Source organism: Salvelinus fontinalis, unplaced genomic scaffold, assembly GCF_029448725.1.
Source record: "Salvelinus fontinalis isolate EN_2023a unplaced genomic scaffold, ASM2944872v1 scaffold_0002, whole genome shotgun sequence".
Taxonomy (NCBI): Eukaryota; Metazoa; Chordata; class Actinopteri; order Salmoniformes; family Salmonidae; genus Salvelinus; species Salvelinus fontinalis.
Window position 1 is genome coordinate 1,381,440 of NW_026600211.1, and position 17,858 is coordinate 1,399,297.

At 46.7% G+C, this 17,858-nt stretch overlaps 2 protein-coding genes across 5 annotated transcripts in view; both read right to left on the minus strand.

Annotated features, from left to right (window-relative positions):
- Window positions 1-945: 945 nt before the first annotated feature.
- LOC129841905 (U4/U6 small nuclear ribonucleoprotein Prp31) lies at window positions 946-6,101 on the minus strand. The gene is made up of 13 exons (XM_055910263.1): window positions 5,982-6,101; window positions 5,212-5,415; window positions 4,862-4,922; window positions 4,537-4,620; window positions 4,340-4,437; window positions 4,123-4,229; window positions 2,740-2,909; window positions 2,498-2,655; window positions 2,318-2,407; window positions 2,109-2,236; window positions 1,929-2,001; window positions 1,519-1,818; window positions 946-1,344 (listed from the first exon to the last, which is right to left on the minus strand). Exons 2-13 carry the CDS (start codon window positions 5,413-5,415, stop codon window positions 1,228-1,230), a joined length of 1,590 nt encoding a protein of 529 aa, XP_055766238.1. The 5' UTR covers window positions 5,982-6,101; the 3' UTR covers window positions 946-1,227.
- A 487-nt stretch (window positions 6,102-6,588) lies between these two features.
- LOC129841919 (uncharacterized) overlaps window positions 6,589-17,858 on the minus strand; it is a 92,283-nt gene continuing 81,013 nt past the window's right edge. For 3 of the 4 annotated variants that reach the window (XM_055910286.1, XM_055910285.1, XM_055910288.1), the window contains exons 10-16: window positions 17,584-17,733; window positions 10,550-17,303; window positions 10,247-10,401; window positions 9,838-9,971; window positions 9,325-9,668; window positions 9,099-9,183; window positions 6,589-8,263 (exon numbers count right to left, since the gene is read on the minus strand). In XM_055910286.1, the coding sequence (XP_055766261.1) occupies window positions 8,130-8,263; window positions 9,099-9,183; window positions 9,325-9,668; window positions 9,838-9,971; window positions 10,247-10,401; window positions 10,550-17,303; window positions 17,584-17,733 (7,756 nt within the window). In that variant the 3' untranslated portion in view covers window positions 6,589-8,129. The remainder of the gene's footprint in view (window positions 8,264-9,098; window positions 9,184-9,324; window positions 9,669-9,837; window positions 9,972-10,246; window positions 10,402-10,549; window positions 17,304-17,583; window positions 17,734-17,858) is intronic. The other variant, XM_055910287.1, reaches the window with a different exon arrangement.

The following is a 17,858-nucleotide window of genomic DNA, read 5'->3' on the forward strand; positions in this document are numbered from 1 at the left end:
ATAAACTATTTACAGGCTGTTTTATCAAATGAAGTCATGTGGGTAAAAACAGGATTGTAAAATTTCAATAAAATACTTTTCTGAAATTGTGAGGACTATAAATGTCATGTGTAACAATTATTTTGTATTAGAAGAACCTATTTCATAAATAGCAAATTCCAAAAAACACTATTCGATGTTGCTCAAAGCAACATGGGGTAGGTCGTCATTGTAAATAAGAATTTGTTCTTAATTTACTTGCCTAGTTAAAGGTTAAATACATACTTTTTTTTTTTTACAAAGCAATCCAATCCATTCAGAAAGCTTTCAAACCCCTTCCCCACATTTTGTTACATTACAGCCTTATTCTAAAATGGATTAAATACAAATTCTCATCACACATCCCATAATGACAAAGCGAAAACAGTTTTGAAATATATAGTACCAGTCAAAAGTTTGGACACCTACTTGTTCTTTACTATTTTCTATGTTGTATAATAGTGAAGACATTAAACTATGAAATAACACATATGAAATCATGTAGTAACCCAAAAAAGCATTAAACAAATCAAAACATTTTATATTCTTCAAAGTCGCCAAGAGTGTGCAGTTGTCATCAAGGCAAAGGGTGGCTACTTTGAAGAATCTCAAACCCTTTTTTGGTTACTACATGATTCCATGTGTTAATTCATAGTTTTGATGTCTTCACTATTATTCTACAATGTTAGAAAATAGTCAAAATAATGAAAATTCCTGAATGAGTAGGTATCCAAACTTGATTGGTACTCTGTGTACACAGACATATTTGTAAAAACCCATTTCTGCTTTGTCATTATGGGGTAGAGTGTAGATTGATTAAATTGAGGGGGGAAACTATTTTAGAACAAGTAACGTAACAAAATGTGGAAAAAGTCAAGGGGTCTAAATACTTTCCGAAAGCACTTTTGCAGTAATGAGACAAAGAAGTATTAGTTTCATTTTATTAAAATGGAACAAAATGGAGTCAAAACGTTTTTAAAAAAGCACAACATGCTCTAAAACAAATATACAATCTAAATATATTTTCTTCACTGTCATGGTCAATCTTCTCCCCATGGTTATGCTATGACGCCTGATCAATCAGTCAGTGTGAATGCATTTTACTCCATCTGCATTCATTTTGAAATACAAGTTGGTATGTCTGTATATCAGTCTCTCCTGTGTGTAAGTATATGTGTGGATGTGTATGATAAATTGGATGTGTACTCCTCACTTTCCCTCTCCCTCCTTCTTGACCTTGAGGAACTCTGCCATGTTGGAGAAGTATTTCTGGTTTGCCTCAGCCACCTTCTTCTCTGCTGCATGCGGGTTCACGATCTCCAGTCCCTGAGGAACACAGAGTTCAGTTCAAGTACAATTCCACCACAAACAGAAACGAGGAGTCCACCCCTGCTGGTAAATGCTAACGTTACTGGTGATGAAGTGCTTCGTTTGTTGAAATTATAAAATTAAATAAGTGTAGCTTTTTTTCATGTGAAAACAAAAACCAATTAGGCCTACCTGTAGTGGAGTGAAGGCTACGCTGGAACTTGTTCCTGAGGAGTTGTCTCTGACCGAGGACCTCCCGCCAACTGTAGACCTCCCGCCGACTGTGGACCTGCTGCTGACTGTGGACCTGCCGCCGACTGTGGACCTGCCGCCGTACGTCATGTTCTGCTTCTGCAGCTTCCTCTGTAGGGACTTGGATATCCTGGCCTTGGTGGCCTCGTTGACCTGAGCCTGTCTGACGCGTCCGCTGCCCGACTTCCCCAGCTGGCCCAGACTGAAACCCAGGTCCTCCTGGTACGCATCATCCTCAATCTGAGAGAGACAGAGGGTGGTTGGTTAAAAAGACCAATACATATTTATTGTAATTACACATAGTAAAATAAAGTAACAGCTGTCCTGAAAGACAGATTAGCTGTTCTGACCTCTGCGAAGGTCATCCTGTTGGCGTGTTTCCTGATCTCTGTCAGACCCAGACGCTCCTTCATCTTACGATACCTGGACAAGGACAGACAAAAGAGGAGACCATCAATACTGTTTAACAATGCACTTTGAAAAACATTACAACTCTGGACCAGTTATCTACACATCCCTACAGTAAATACCTCCGCCCTCCTCTCTTCTTCCTCTGTCCGTCCAACGGTGCTGGCAGGGGTTTGACAGTCTTCACCGGTGGAGGCTCCTGCCATTTATCAAACTTCTTCTCGATCTCCTCTTTCAGGTCATAGCCCACCTGCACAGAGAGAATAAGACCAGAGTTAATATGTAACAGACGTTTATATACCCCTTCTTTCTTCCCTCTTCCAGTCCTCACCTTGCCGTCTGCACTCTCGTGGAAGCTGTCCACTCGGGATGCCAGAGTGCACTTAGCTGAAACCAGACGTGCTGCCTTTCTCCTCAGGTCCTACAACACAGGGATAACTCTTGTTAGCTTAGGTAAAGCCACAGTCAAACAAAGCTCTTGGGAACTCAGTGCCAAGTGTGGTGCACTGACCGGGGGTAGAGTCTGGACCACATCACAGTGGTAGATGTAGCCGGTGTGTGGGAGCACAGCGGTGCTGCTGAACCCTGACAGGGTCCTCTTCTGGGTTCCCAGTAGCATCAGGTTACAGGCTGGCATCTTAGACAGGTTGGTCAGGCCCCCAGCAATACCTACCACCACAGGGAGGAAGACGACCTTATGATTGTGAGAATCCTGTAAATTATATAAAAAACTAAATCCTTATAATCACTGACCCATGATCTTGGCTGCGGTCGAGGCGCCAACGATGACTGACAGATTAGGAGCGATGAACGACATCCTGGACTCCACATATTCATAGATCCTGTGTTTTGATTGGTTCAGCTCTAGCGCCATGTCACAGGCCTCCTCCAACCTCTTCAGCTCATCCTCACCCAGCATCGTCCTGGAAACAAGTCATGTTGATAATACAACATCATTGAGACGGAAAGGTGGTCTGCAACTAAATGGATGTTACAGTTTCCTTTTGTGTAGATAATGTAAAGTCTATTGATCATATTTCTATCGGAACATTCTGTAAATGTTTACTCCACCAAATAAGTTCTCGGTCCCATTGGTGGACCTCTCCAACTGAATCAACCCAGGTGTCCCTGCTCTTACCCCTGTGACGTGTCCCTGCTCTTACCCCTGTGTGGCGGAGGCTGTGATGTGTCCCTGCTCTTAATCCTGTGTGGTGGAGGCTGTGACGTGTCCCTGCTCTTACCCCTGTGTGGTGGAGGCTGTGATGTGTCCCTGCTCTTAATCCTGTGTGGTGGAGGCTGTGACGTGTCCCTGCTCTTACCCCTGTGTGGTGGAGGCTGTGATGTGTCCCTGCTCTTAATCCTGTGTGGTGGAGGCTGTGACGTGTCCCTGCTCTTACCCCTGTGTGGTGGAGGCTGTGATGTGTCCCTGCTCTTAATCCTGTGTGGCGGAGGCTGTGACGTGTCCCCGCTCTTACCCCTGTGTGGCGGAGGCCGTGACGTGTCCCCGCTCTTACCCCTGTGTGGCGGAGGCTGTGACGTGTCCCCGCTCTTACCCCTGTGTGGCGGAGGCTGTGATGTGTCCCTGCTCTTAATCCTGTGTGGTGGAGGCTGTGACGTGTCCCTGCTTACCCCTGTGTGGTGGAGGCTGTGATGTGTCCCTGCTCTTACCCCTGTGTGGTGGAGGCTGTGACGTGTCCCTGCTCTTACCCCTGTGTGGTTGAGGCTGTGATGTGTCCCTGCTCTTAATCCTGTGTGGTGGAGGCTGTGATGTGTCCCTGCTCTTACCCCTGTGTGGTGGAGGCTGTGACGTGTCCCAGCTCTTACCCCTGTGTGGTGGAGACTGTGATGTGTCCCTGCTCTTACCCCTGTGTGGTGGAGGCTGTGATGTGTCCCTGCTCTTACCCCTGTGTGGTGGAGGCTGTGACGTGTCCCTGCTCTTACCCCTGTGTGTTGGAGGCTGTGACGTGTCCCTGCTCTTACCCCTGTGTGGCGGAGGCTGTGATGTGTCCCTGCTCTTACCCCTGTGTGGTGGAGGCTGTGATGTGTCCCTGCTCTTACCCCTGTGTGGTGGAGGCTGTGACGTGTCCCTGCTCTTACCCCTGTGTGGCGGAGGCTGTGATGTGTCCCTGCTCTTACCCCTGTGTGGTGGAGGCTGTGACGCTGACCACCATGATGGTGGCGTTGGTCAGGATCTGCTGCAGATTCTCGTTGTTCTTACACTTGTCCAGGTTGTTCCCCAGCTCCTACACACACGGTGTTCAGCCCAACAGCAGGGACATGAATAGTAGACAAGAGTTTAAAACAATGTAGACATTTTGATGTGGAAGAGAATTCTCCTCTAACATCAGCTCACCTTGACAGTGCGGACGTAGTCCAGAGAGTTGGGCACCAGGGACTCCAGCTCAGGGAACCTCTTAGAATACTTGTCACGTACAAACTTGTGAATGATGTCTGACAAAGACAAACAAAGACACCGTTAGACATAACGCAATGCAAGCAAATTACAGCAGCATTGTGACACACAATCACTTATGGACATAGTGGACTCACTCAGCTCGTTCTCAATTTCTACTGTGAGGTTATTGGCAGCAACGATCAGCTTGTATTCTGGGTCTGCCTCCACCGGCCCGGAGACTGAAGAGAAAGGGAAGAGAGTCAGTAAAACCACAAGATGGAGGATCAGAAACCATTGAAGTAGAATCAGTATCCATTGTAGAACATAAACCACAGAACAAGACATCCAAACATAGAACTGCTGTGTCTTCAATAGGGCGCCAGGTAGCCTAGCGGTTAGAGCATTGGCAAAGTAACTGACCCAGTAAAACAACCCTATCCGGTGTATGTGACAACAAAAACATAAACAGTCAACAATCACCTTCAGAGTTCTTGCGCTGCTTCTCGACATAGATTGCAATGTTGTCCATGATCTCTGAGAACTGTAAACAAACAAATTGTGGGTTTTCAAAACAAACCTTGGAAATAGCTTATATGTTCTAGAACAGGGTTTCCCAGTCTTGGGCCGCCCCTGGGTGCACGTTCTAGTTTTTATCCTAGCACTACACGGCTGACTAAATAATCAAAGCTTGCCGAGTTGGTTATTTGAATCAGCCATCTAGTGCTTGGGCAAAACTAAAACATACACCCACGGGGGGGCTCCAGGACCCAGTTTGGGAAACCCCGTTCCAGTATATTGACTGCAAGCAGCTCCACACACACTGCCCTGACCTGTTTGCTGTTGCGTAGTTTAGCGATGGACGAGACACTCTCAGCTCCGCTGTAGTCCACCTCCATCTCCTCTGGGATGTCCTCCAAACCTCCCTCTGCCTGTCCCTCCCCATCACTCTCCCCCTCTTCCCCCGGGTACAGCCCATCCTCCCCCTCATCCCCTGCCTCCTCCAGATCAGCCAGGAGCTCATCAGCCAGAGACATCTGCAGGAAAGGAACGACAATGTGGGACAAGGCTATGTGACATGTGGAGGGATATGAAGTCAATTCCTAGCTAGCCCACAGCTGAGCGCGCACTCGCGCGCGCACACACACGAGTGTAAACGACCTAGAGTAAAAATGTAAGCAAAGGCTAAATGTGAGAATCTAGAATCTTTACCATAAAAACAATTGGTTATGGTTAATTGATTAATTTATAACTAGCTAACGTTAGCTGGGCGCAGCGTTCTAAGGCACTGCATCTCAGTACTAGAAGCGTCACTACAGACCCTGGTGCGATTCCAGGCTGTATCACAACCGGCCGTGATTGGGAGTCCAATAAGGTGGTGCACAATTGGCCCAGCGTCGCCCGGGTTAGGCCGTAAATAATAATTTGTTCTTTAACTGACTTGCCTAGTTAAATAAAGGTTGAATCAAAAAAAAATCTAAAAAGCTGGTCTCGCTGGATAACCGTGGCTATAACAGCAGTTAGCTAGCTTAAGTCTATAATATAACAGGGAAACGTTCACAAGTTAGCTGAAATTATACGGCACAAACTTATAAGAACTTACCTTCGGAGTTCGAAACTCCTACCGTCAAAAGAAACACTACAAATCCAACAACTTTCGAAATGCGTTCGACGTTAAAAATGTTTGCTTCCGTTATCAACGTCGCCTCTATAGCGAGTCGCAGACGAAAGGCATCACCATAAATAATCCAATGGGTGGTCAGAGGTTTGTAACGTTGAGCCTTGAGCAAGGCTTTATGGGAATTGCTGTTTTTATCCGTAGTATATGCCAGTATCAGACCTGGATAAATGTGAATGGTCTTTATCTCACTCATATTTCCAGTCTTAATGCTTTCTATATTTAATGGCTAGTCATTCCGTGTTTTACTTTGGGTAGAGTATTTTGGAGATGAGTTATTCACCCTATCCTTGACCATCCTTTGTCCCAATTTCATAACAAGCATCAGGCCTCCATAGCCAGAGATGGGGGATGGGAAATAAGATTAGCTATTGTTATGCAACATCCCTTGAGCCATCCATTGTTAGCTACGTAATACAGTAGTTTGATCCTTCATTTCAGAAAAAATGCAATAAAGCATCTAGAGAAGACCTACTGTTTGAACACCAGTCCAGTCTCCTTTGACAGCAAAAGGAATACTCTGACTTAAGAATATAAGACAGTACAATTTATTTTCATCAAACAGTTCAATAAATGTTTCACAGTTTGTATGTTGTTTTTATTTCCCCTGGTTTTATACAGTATCCCATGAAACCCATTCTTTAAACAATACAGGTTTTAAACAGATGTTGAAACAGACTAAACAAAGGGACTAGTTGGAGCTTGACTGCATGATGGGTTGCTATTAGTAGAAAATGAATGTAAATCAACAAATACATTAACTTTTGGAGATATTTACCGATGAGAAGCTTCCATTTTATCATGCTAAGATACATCAATTATCCTCAAACAAAGTAAAATTATGACAAGACAACTATACATTGAATCATATTAGAAAATAATGAAACATGTTATATATATATATATTAGAGCAGGGTTTTCCAAACTCAGTCCTGGGGCCCCCCTTGGGTGCACGTTTTGATCTTCTCCCTAGCACTACACAGCTGATTAAAATAATCAAAGCTTGATGATGAGTTGGTTATTTGAATCAATTGTGTAGTGCTAGGGCAAAAACCAAAACATGCACGCAGAGGGTGGCCCCAGGACCGAGTTTGGGAAATCCTGCTGAGGACACAAGTTAAGGACACAAGTTAAGCACAGAATGGCAGTTATAAAGACATGAAATTATACAAAATATTTTTGGGGGTTGGGGAAAATATCTTGCTTTATTTGTTATGAAGAATAATTAAATCGAGAAGCTATTACTTCGATGCATTTTGTCCCAAACAATTCAGAGAGATAAATGAATTGCAACAAAATAATTAAACAATATTTACAAAGCATGGAAACAATTTTTTTATAAATAATGAATCAATTAAATAAATAATAGCTATAAAATAAAAGTATATAGAAACATAGCTTGTTTTCATCTTTTCGTGCAGTCTAAGAATACATCTAAATTAAACAGCTCTAAAATTATATTGTATACACTTGTATCACTATCTTTGTACAAATGTTGAATGAGTACTCTCAAATACAGGAGTTAAGATTGTTTTCTGGCCCCAACTGCTGCCTACAAGTATGACTGACTGCAATGAAAATCGTTTTTACAAAGTTAAGATTTCAATCCAAGCTTACACATAGACAGATACATGACTATAAGAAAGTGCATCCCCCAGTACATACTGGGTAAAGACAACCGAAAGAAGCAGGTAAAGAGAAGGTAAGCTGGTACACAATGACTCCCATTGCATAGCCGTCAAATTCGTTTCAGATTTTACAAAGCTCCAGATTCTTCTTCGCCTAGGACAAACTGCCTTTGCCATCAACCACTTCCAGCCAGTGTCTATAAATCGACCCTAGGATACAGGGAGGAGTTATTATATCAACAACCTTTCTCGTACAAGGACTGGTAGCTGGTTAAACCTGGAATGTGTCCAGCTTTTAGAACGGGAGTCTTTTCTTTCCGTTGCCTGATCGATAAAAAAATAGCCTCTGAGAATGGTTATGGTTGAAGGGGAATCCACTGGCCACTCTCAGAAGGTTCCTGTTCTGAGGGTTACAGAACAACTCAGAGGATTCCGGAACCCTGCCTCACACCAAGTGGGGGTCATCGGCTGGGCTGACTGTAAAACGCGAGGATGTCACTGGGTTGGCCCCCACGGGCGACCTCGGTTTGACTGACAAGTCCCCTTTTCTTTTGGACTCTTTGCCTTTGCTGTTTGCTCCTGGTAGAAAGACAGGAGCATGGTGTAAGTAAGGGAATTAAGGAATTACTATACTACAACTATGCCATACACAAACATACTGTACTAGGGTTGGAGTAAATACTATTTGAATTCAGGGGATACATTCTAACACATTTCATGAAATCGAATTGACCCCTGTGGCACAAGACATAAACAAAAGCATACAACTGTAAATGTTATTAAAAAAATATATGTACGATAAAAACATTACACAAATGGTATATCATTAGTTAATATACTCTATACGTGTGCACAAACATCCTCTTGTAGAACCGAAGCACAAAAAGGCCCACACTCCCAAGTTAAAAATATACTTTCTCTCCTTGCAAAGCTTTGAACTGTTCAACTCTGCAGGCTGACAGAGATCATGAAAGTAGATTATTTTGGTGTTGATGCTTTTCTATATACAGTCTATTCAAAACACCCAGAGGGGATCAGCCAAAACTCTCATTATTCTGTGAAATGAAGCGATCAGTGGGAGAGACTGAGAGCGGACGGCTTCTGGAGATAGGGTGGAAAACACATCTTAGACATGCATTGTTGAGCACCAGATTTATGTCCCCACTCCATTCCCCATGTCACAGTGTGTGGGGGATAATTACAAGAGATACATTTTGGGGGCGCATATTTAGAAAAGGGGTTGGTGTGAGGGGTTCTCAATTTCAGTGAGTGGGGATCAGATGGGAGCTTTCCAATGGGTGCTTGTTATTGTAGTGATTTCATCAAAAGCTTTCTATTGGCTCTCAGAAGGGAATGATGTACAGGACCGTTATATGGTTTCTAATAGCAACATGCATGCATACGTAGTACGTACCATGTAAATCAAATTTTGTGATTTTGTTAGGAGTTGGAGCTGGACTGGTGCGGGTGGAACTACTCAGCTCAATGGTTGGAGTTTCCTGTTTCAGAAACAGAGAGGAAGAGTCAGGGACTGAAAAGGAGCAGAGACAGTACATGTACATCCAATATAGTGAAAGTGTTAAAATAACAAGAGTAACATGGGACTCAATATATGAGGGGGGGGAAAACTAAACAAACACCTGATCAAAGAGATAGACAGTGACATCATCAAAAAAGGACACGTTTCTCCCTCTGTCTTTCTCTTTGTCTATCGGTTCCCTTGGCGACTTCAGCAGACTCCTGAGCCCCACCCTTTTGCCAACGTCTGTTTCCGTGACAACAATCACCCTCCTGGAGCCTTCGTCTTCCTGTTCTTCTTCCTCATCCTCATCGGGGTCACTTCCTGGGGACGCACCCCTCCGTCTCCCACTCCTGTCTCGGTGTAGCCCGCCCTCTCTGAACCCTCCCTTGGGACTGGAGGAGAGAGGGAGAGCAAGAGGGAGAGGAGGGAGGGAGAGGGAGAGAGACAGGCGAGCCAGTTTGGCTGTGAAAGAAAAGAGAGGAATAGATAAAGTGAGACATGAAAGATGGTGTCAGAAAGCACCAATCTATCCATTAGAACATGTCATTTACACACCTGCAGAGTGGGAGAATGTGAACAATGCTGCATCCTATTCATACACATTTTCACACAGAAAAAAGTCTGGAGGTACCTTTCATTGCTTGGTTTGCCACAGGCTGAGGGGGTGTAACTTCTGGCTGCTGGATCACAGTCAGTGGTTCACTGTCAGTCGCATCAGACTCACTCTGGGGTTCAGAATTGGGTTTGGTGTCCGGCTCCTCTTCGCTAAGAACAGAAAAAAATATTTATTATTTTATTATCTGTCTGCCTGCCATCATTCAACACAACAGTTTGATAAATCTCAAACTACATAGAGGGCAGTGGAGGTTGCTGAGGGGAGGACAACTCATGATAATAGATGAAACGGAGCCAATGGATTGGCATCAAACCATGTGTTTGATGTATTTGATGACATTCCACCGATTCTGTTCCATCCATTACCAGAAGCCCCTCCTCCCCAATTAAGGTGCCACCAACCTCCTGTGATAGAGAGAGCATACCTTCCTACATCCTTCACACTGACTGTGTCTCCGCCCCCATCGAAGGGCTGGTCCCCCCATGGGCGGAGAATGACGCTGTCGCTCACTGTCGCTCCCCGGAGGACGTTCGTTTTAACATTCTCACAGAGAGAGAACTGCAGTCTCTCCTCACACACCTGAAGAAAGGGAAACAGAAGAAGATAATAGGTGTATGAATGTTTAAACATATTCAGGATAATGGATATTGTAAATTGTGTAGGCTTATACTTTCATACATCTACAAAGTTGTGCAACTTGGGGTTAAAATGCAAGGCTAATGCTCACCTGCATCATTAGGCCATTTTTAGTGGGCATTTTGGAAAGCGACCTCTGGTCCTTGGAGTCAGGAGAATGACATGGTGAAATGGCTGATGGGAACTGTAGTTCACACCTCTCCTCCTGAGGTGAAAGTTTAGCCCCAGTTGGGATGTCCTGGACCGCCGATGGAACCGACCTGGCCAGCCAGTCAGCGCTCTCAGAGATTCCGTCAACTTCCTCTTTCAGTTCCACTCTCCTCTTCCCCTCAGGCATGGAGGTCCCACAGGTCTCTTCACCTTTATCGCTCTCTCCAGAAGCCTTAGTTTTCTGCTCAGGCATCTTCTTCATAGACTCCAACAGCTCCAGATTCCCCAGGAAGAGGTCACCCAGGGTGTCCTCCTCATCCCCAGATATGCAGCACAGCTGCTCCAGTTTCTCAAAATCTTCCAGAGGCTCCTCATCCAAATCCTTCCACTCAGAGATCAACAGCTCTGGGATGGTGTTGAGGGGACTCTGGGGGAATGACGGGAGTGTGGTGGAGGTTGTGGTTGTGTTTTTCTGGGACAGGTTATTTCTGTCATCCTCGGACATGTTTGATGTAAGGCGGCTCTGGTTCTGGCTTTCACCTGAGAATAATGGAAGTGTTGGATGTACAGGTGAAAGGTCGAGGTTTGCAGAGATCCCTCTGTTGTGGGTTGTGGTGGGTGGTAAGGGGGGCGGCTCTGGGATGTCAGTGTGAGGAGTGGGGTCGATTTTTGGGTCTCTCTCAGCACTGGTAATGAAATCTGAGCCTAAATAATCAAGGTTTATAAGACCGCGATCGTCGTCTATTTCTATGACAGAAGGTGGGGGACTAGGAAAAGAATCATCTAAACTCTGCAACCTGTCTTCTTGCATATCAATATCTATACTAAGAGGAGGGCTGGGAAAGTCTACAGAACTGAACTGAAAGTTGTCTCCTTGTGAACCAGACAGATCTGTACAAGAGGCTATATCCTCCAAGTCATTATCATTGGGATAAGACACCGGGTCACATAGAAGAGATATGTCTATCAAATCCTCACCTGTGTTTACAATGTCTACTCCCCCTTCTTTGTCCTCCCCCACAAGCTGGCGAGTAGAGTCAGCTTCTTCAATGCGTATGCTTGGCTCAATATGTTGTAATCCTGACAAATCTACCTGTGGTACTCCAGTGAGGCAGATAGATACACCCAAATATATACTCTTTACTGTGGGAGCAAGATGGTTGTCTAATTCAAAGTCCTGTTCTTTTTCTATGCTATTTTCGGCCATTGCCCCTTCTTCCATTTGGACTTCACTGAGATGATTCAACCTGTTGAAGTTCTGATTTCCCTCATCTTGAGCAATGTTTCCGTCCAAGTCGTTTAGAAGAGATGCAGTTTGACTTTCACTGTCTCCACCCGTCTCAGTGAGTGACCTGAACTGCCTCCCTCTTGCAAAGGTCTCATGCTCTGGGATTTCTCGGTTTTCCACCTCAACCACTAGCTGATCACCTTCAACATTTTGCTCATCATTATCATCAAACCTATCTGGATTTTCTATATTTTCCTCTTGCTGTACATCCAGTGCCTGGGATAGTTGGCTGTCAATGCTACTGGAGAGAGCCTGTTTCTGGGACAACTCTCCCTTTATTTCCAGATAGGCTACCCGTCCCTGCCTCTCGTCATTAGAAGTATCTTCACTATCTTGGAGGACGGCTGGATGAGGCTCACTCCCCGCCAGTTCATCGTTCTCCTCAGCCTCCCAGAATTCCCGGCCTACCACCAGCTGCTCCCTCTCCTCCCAGGTCTTTCCGAACGCTGAGAAGAATTCCAATCCGAGTTCAGCTTCCTGGATTCTGTTCTCCGGCGAGGCCCACTGGTCGTTCTCCGATGGCCACAGGTGCAGGTCTCCCTGCTGGAAACGGTGACAGTCGAACTCGCCCCTCACCACTCCTCCCCCACTCCCCTCCCCCTCCTCCAGAGTGTTCCACAGCTCTTTAGCCTTCAACTCCAGATCCTCAGGCGACTCCCTGTCCACAGTCTCAGCAGACCCATCCCTGCTCAAAGACCCACTCTGGCTCCCCGTCACTGGTCCTCTTTGAGGAGATTTCTCCTTCATGGCGTTACACAGCTCTCCAGCAGCAAGCTGTTTCTCTGTCTCTGATTTGGCCTTGGCCCTCTCGTCTTCGCTTTCCTCTGAGTAACACAAGTTTCTCAGGCCAAGCTCATTGGCGTCTGTGTGTTGAATCTCTAGACCTTGCCCATCTTCTCTTTCAGTCCCCTCAGTGTCCCCCTCGGCCCAGAAAGAAGAGGCCAGTTTGCTCTCTTCGTCATTGGTGCTCTCTCCGTCGTTGGGATCCAGTACTACTGGAATATATTCACTGAGTTTGACCTCGCTGGTTTGAATACCGTAGAACCTAGATAGCCTGGATTCTCTGTTATCATGGTCGCCATGTAACGCCGTCACTGGTTCCGTAGTGTCTTTCATGGAATTATCATTTTCTCTCTCTTCAATACCTGGGAGTTCTTCATTCTCAAGTTTGTTATCCTTTGTCTGAATGGCAGATATTAATTTCAAACAATCTGTCTTAGTGGTACTATTAGAAGGCAATGTCAAGTCTTTGTCTGTGGAGTCATGGAATCTAAAATCATTCGACTCCACATGAGAAATCACACCTTCTGTGTAATGATTACAAATTTGAGTTCCATCATTGTAAGAGAACCCTTTGAGAGGTGCATCATCTAAATTAGAGAACAGCTTAGCTATAAACTCATTGTTCTCCTTGGTCTGTGAGTTATCAGACAGTAGTCCCGGATGGACTAGGCCTTTTTCATCTGACTCTCCACTCTCATTATGGAACATTCCAGAATCTTCTCTCTGTTCTGATTCTAACCCTGTTTTATGTTCTACTTCTTTCAGACTGAGATCATTCTCCTGAATACTTGACATGTCTTTATATCCACCATCACTGTTTTGAGAGATATCCTGCACATGAGCATTCTGTTCAAGAACTGTCTCCTTTTCCCTCTCAATGTCAATTCCCTTATTTGAAATCATCTTCAAGGGACTCTTTCCCCCGGTTTCTCCCTCATCCTCTAATTCTGTCTTCTCTTCTATTCCTGTCAGCGTCCCCTTCTCTCCGCCTCGTCCGCTGCCGGGTCTGGTCACGCTCAGTCCATCACTGCCCTTCCTGCTAAGCCCATCCCCTTCCCAGTCACTGTCAGAGAAGTAGGCGGAGTCTCTGTGGGGGGTTTCTGTCCCCAGCACCCTCCAACCACCTGGTCCTTCACCTCCAACACACGGGTCACCTGGGGTCAGACAGTCGGCTGAACTGGGGGTCAAAGATGAAAGGAATGAGTCTGAGGGGGTCATGGTGGAGAGAGAGAGGTCAGAGGATTGGTCCCAGTCTGGGGTGGTGGGAACGGCTGCAGGGCTCTTTTGACTTGGGTCTGACCTTCCTTTTTGGTTGATCTGTGAATTCTGTTTGTTGATTTGTAAATAGCTTTCAACATTTGGGTTATGTGACTGAGCAGTAGAACAATGTGATGTGTCGTTCTTCATTTGACTGTCACAACCTTTTGAACTCTCTGACCCTTCTTCCTTGTGATCTTTAGATTCAATTTGACATGCTCTATCTGTTTCTGATGTCTCTGTTGTTAAGTCATGTAAAATGTCATCAACAACTTCCTGCTTCTGACATCCTTGCCCTGTATCTCTGACCTCAGCATCACCTTTCATTCTCTCACAATTCCTTTCCACAACATTATTCTGACCCCTGCTCTCTTTCTCATCTACAGAAATAGATGACTCATCATCACAGGGTTTCTTTTCAGATTCTTCCACTTCTCCAGTAACACTGTCTTGAGATAAAGACTGAACTTGAGCTTGTCTTGAGAGCTCGACCCTTTCTCTGACTCTCTGTGTTTCTCTTACAGGTAAGGCTGGACCTTCTGAAACGTCCTCCTCTGTTTTTGTACTGGGGAATGTTTGGTAAAGGAGGAGGCCATTTTTTGGCATTATCTCTGAGAACACAAAGTCACCAGGCTGGGGCTGAGAGTCTGGGTGAGAGTTGGTGTCAGTGGTGGGATCTGTGAGTGAGCTGGGTGAGTCCTTGAGGCAGGTCGTGTCTGTGGGACATTCCTCTTCCTGTTTGACAGACTGTTTATTTGATCCTATTTGCAGTACTGGAATCTCAGGCCGTATAGTGACCTTTATCTCACTCTTTTTTGCCCGTTTAGTCACTTGGGCGTAAATGGCCTCCGGTGCTACATCGTCTTTGCCTCTGTTTGATGTACGTATGGAACTCTCTGATTGGAAACGGATGGTCTGAGAGGAGTCAGGATCTATGCATATTGACTCGTATTCTGGTGACATTGGAGTGGGTGACTGAGACAAGTCCTCGCAATGCTTGTTGGAGGCGGTTGTATTTTGTCTGGATATGATCTCTGTCAAAAAGGTCTCTGCTGATTGGATCTCCTTCAGGAACTCCTCTCTGGTCATTTGTTCCTTCTCTGTCTCCTTCTCTGTCTCCTGTGACTCCGACTCCTGCCTCCCCACTGTGATTTCGGAGAGGAGGGATCGGGATCTCCTCATGCCCCTGGAGTATGCCTCCTCGGCCTCAGCGTAGGACGGGAGGCCGGGGGCGCAGGTGTAGGTGTAGAGACGCGATCGGGAGCCAGGAGGGTGGAGGAACTTCACCGGATCTCTCTCCATGCCTGCATCCATCCTTCCTGTGTTTGTGATCTCAGTGAGGAATAGATCTCTCTGGATGGAGCCTTTCCTCACCCTCTCCACCTCTGTCCACATCTGTGTGTTTCTGTCTGGCCCCAATGTCTGTTCTGCAGAGCCCAGCTCTGTGACCAGCGACCGGGACCGACGCATCCCCCCTCTCAAGGGCTGGAGGAAGTTCCCTGACCTCTCCCCATCCCTTTTCTTCTCCCGCTCTGTCTCTCCCTCCCATGAGGTCCTCCCCTCCTTGGACTTGGCATCATTTGACTCTGACACACTAGAGATCTCAGTCAGAAACAGGTGCATGGGGGATATCTTGGCGTCGGTTACGCTATCCGCCTGCAGTTCCGCGTCCTCCCTCCAGATGGCAGGCAGGATGGTGGCGAGGCGCGACTGGGTCCTCTTCATACCCCTGGAGAAGAGCTCTGCTGTGGCCGGATCCGCATCCTCTGACAAACTAGAAGTCGGGACGGTTGTCCCTCCCCCACTGGATTTCTCAGGGGACATAAAGGGGGAGTCATCCTCATCTGAATAGGTGGGACTGGAGGATGAGTGCCTCTCAATTCTGGGGACCCCGGACTCGGAGTGGGAGATGTTGCGGTAAACAGGGCGAAATACGTTCTGGCGTCGTATTGGAGAGTCAAAGTCTTTTGAGCGGAAATGGGATGTTCCCTTTGTGTTGTGCAAGGATGCTGTGCGCCGTACACCACCTTGTTGGTCTGAGTAGTCACAGGATAGTGGGTCTCTTTGAGAGTACATCTGGGGCTTACTGTATCTGGAGTAGCTACCTACACCATAGCTGTAATACAGGCCCCTTTGGGGCTTGTAGTGGGGTGGGAGAGGGGGAGGACATGTTTGGGGAGTGGGGTAGATGGGGTGGCTGGACTGGGGTAGTGAGGGGGAGAGTGACGGGGAGGGGGGCATGGTCTGACGAGGACGTTGGAACCCTAAGTGATCATATGATGATGGCAGGCAGCTGCCTATCAGAGGGTCCATCGTTTCTATCTTACCACTCATGGAATAGTGACCCAGCCCAAGCCCTATTCGGTGGTAGCCCAACGGAGGCACAGGGAGGGGGCGCGAGTGGAGGTGGTTGCCCGAGGAGGTTGACATAGAACGTGGCTTGGGAGGCAGGACAGGGGCCTGAGAACCAGTGGATGACCTACTGTCTCCTTCACGCCCCTCCTCCTCATCATCATCTCCTAAATCCACCACAGAGAAGTCAGTTACCCTACTGGAGGTGTCTTTGAACTCTGCCACCCCAGTGTTGGGGACCCTTAGCTGGACCTCGCTGGATCGTACGGTCTGGATGGATTTCCCACCTCGCCCAGTGTACTCCTCATCAGAACTGTACGGCGCGCGTTCTTTGCCCAGCATTCCGCTGCGTATCTCCACTAGCTCCAGATCTCCAGGACACAACGAGTCAGAACGGAAAGAGTGCGCTTTCCCTTTAAGAGATGGGGACTTATCTTGAGGGGTGTGCTCCTCCAATCGGATGAAGTACTCGCTGGCGAGGGAGGGGCTACGTGCACTTATCACAGGTACAACAGTGGGTGTGTCTAGGGATTGTCTGTGGGAGGGGTTGACCGTCGGGATTGGCTGGGGAGGAGGAAGTGGTTGGTAGCCCCGCCTCGCATGGGCCTTCTCCCAGAAGTACTCAAAATTTAACCCTTTACTGGTCTCCGTGACTGTCAGGATGTCATCGAGTTCTGTGGAGGATGGGGTGATGCAGTTCCCCACGGGGTCCAGTAGAGGGTAGGAGTTCCCCCTGTAATCCTTCCCATACTCCCTCTCTCTCTGTCGTTCACTCGCTGCAGCCTGGAAGGCTGGAGGACGGAGAGAATCCCACCGTCTCTCAAATGACTCATCGCTCTCTCCTCTTCTTCCTCTCCCTTCCTCATACTCCTCGTCCTCATCCTCCTCGTCCTCTCCCACTCTCCTTCGGGACATCCCTCGCTCAGCAGCCAGAAGGGAGGAGAGGAGGAGGAATACCTCAGCGATGGAGGGGCGTTGGGAAGGAGGGAGCCAACAGGACTGCATGATCTCATACCTGGAAGAGGAAAGACAGGAAAGACAAACACAAAGATAAGGGGGATTGGAAATGACGCAGACAATTACAATGATGGAAGCTACAATCTATCTGCAATATTAAAGCTGATCTATCCCCACCCCAAAAAAGAGAAGGTTTGAGGGGATTAAATATATTAGCTTTGACCTTAATGATCTATTGACAAAGTAGGCCTTTAAAGTAACACATCTGTAATCGACTACTTTCTTCATCAAATGCAGATATCATTAGAGAACCAAAAGTCAAGAAATGGCCCACTGACCAGTAGTCAGCGTGGGAGAGTTTGAGCCGTGGCTGGGCCAGGGTGATCTGTCTCTCTCTGATGACGAAGGTCAACACTTCCTCATCACTCAGGTGCCTGTGAGGCTGAGAACCAAACTCAAACAGCTCCCAGATCACCACCCCCAGAGACCTGGGAGAAAAGGAAGAGAGAGGGGAGAGAAATGGGAGAGAGTGGGGGGAGAGTGGGAGAGAAGTGGGAGAGAGAGGAGAGAAATGAGAGAGAGGAGAGGGAAGTTGGGGAGAGAGGGGAGAGTG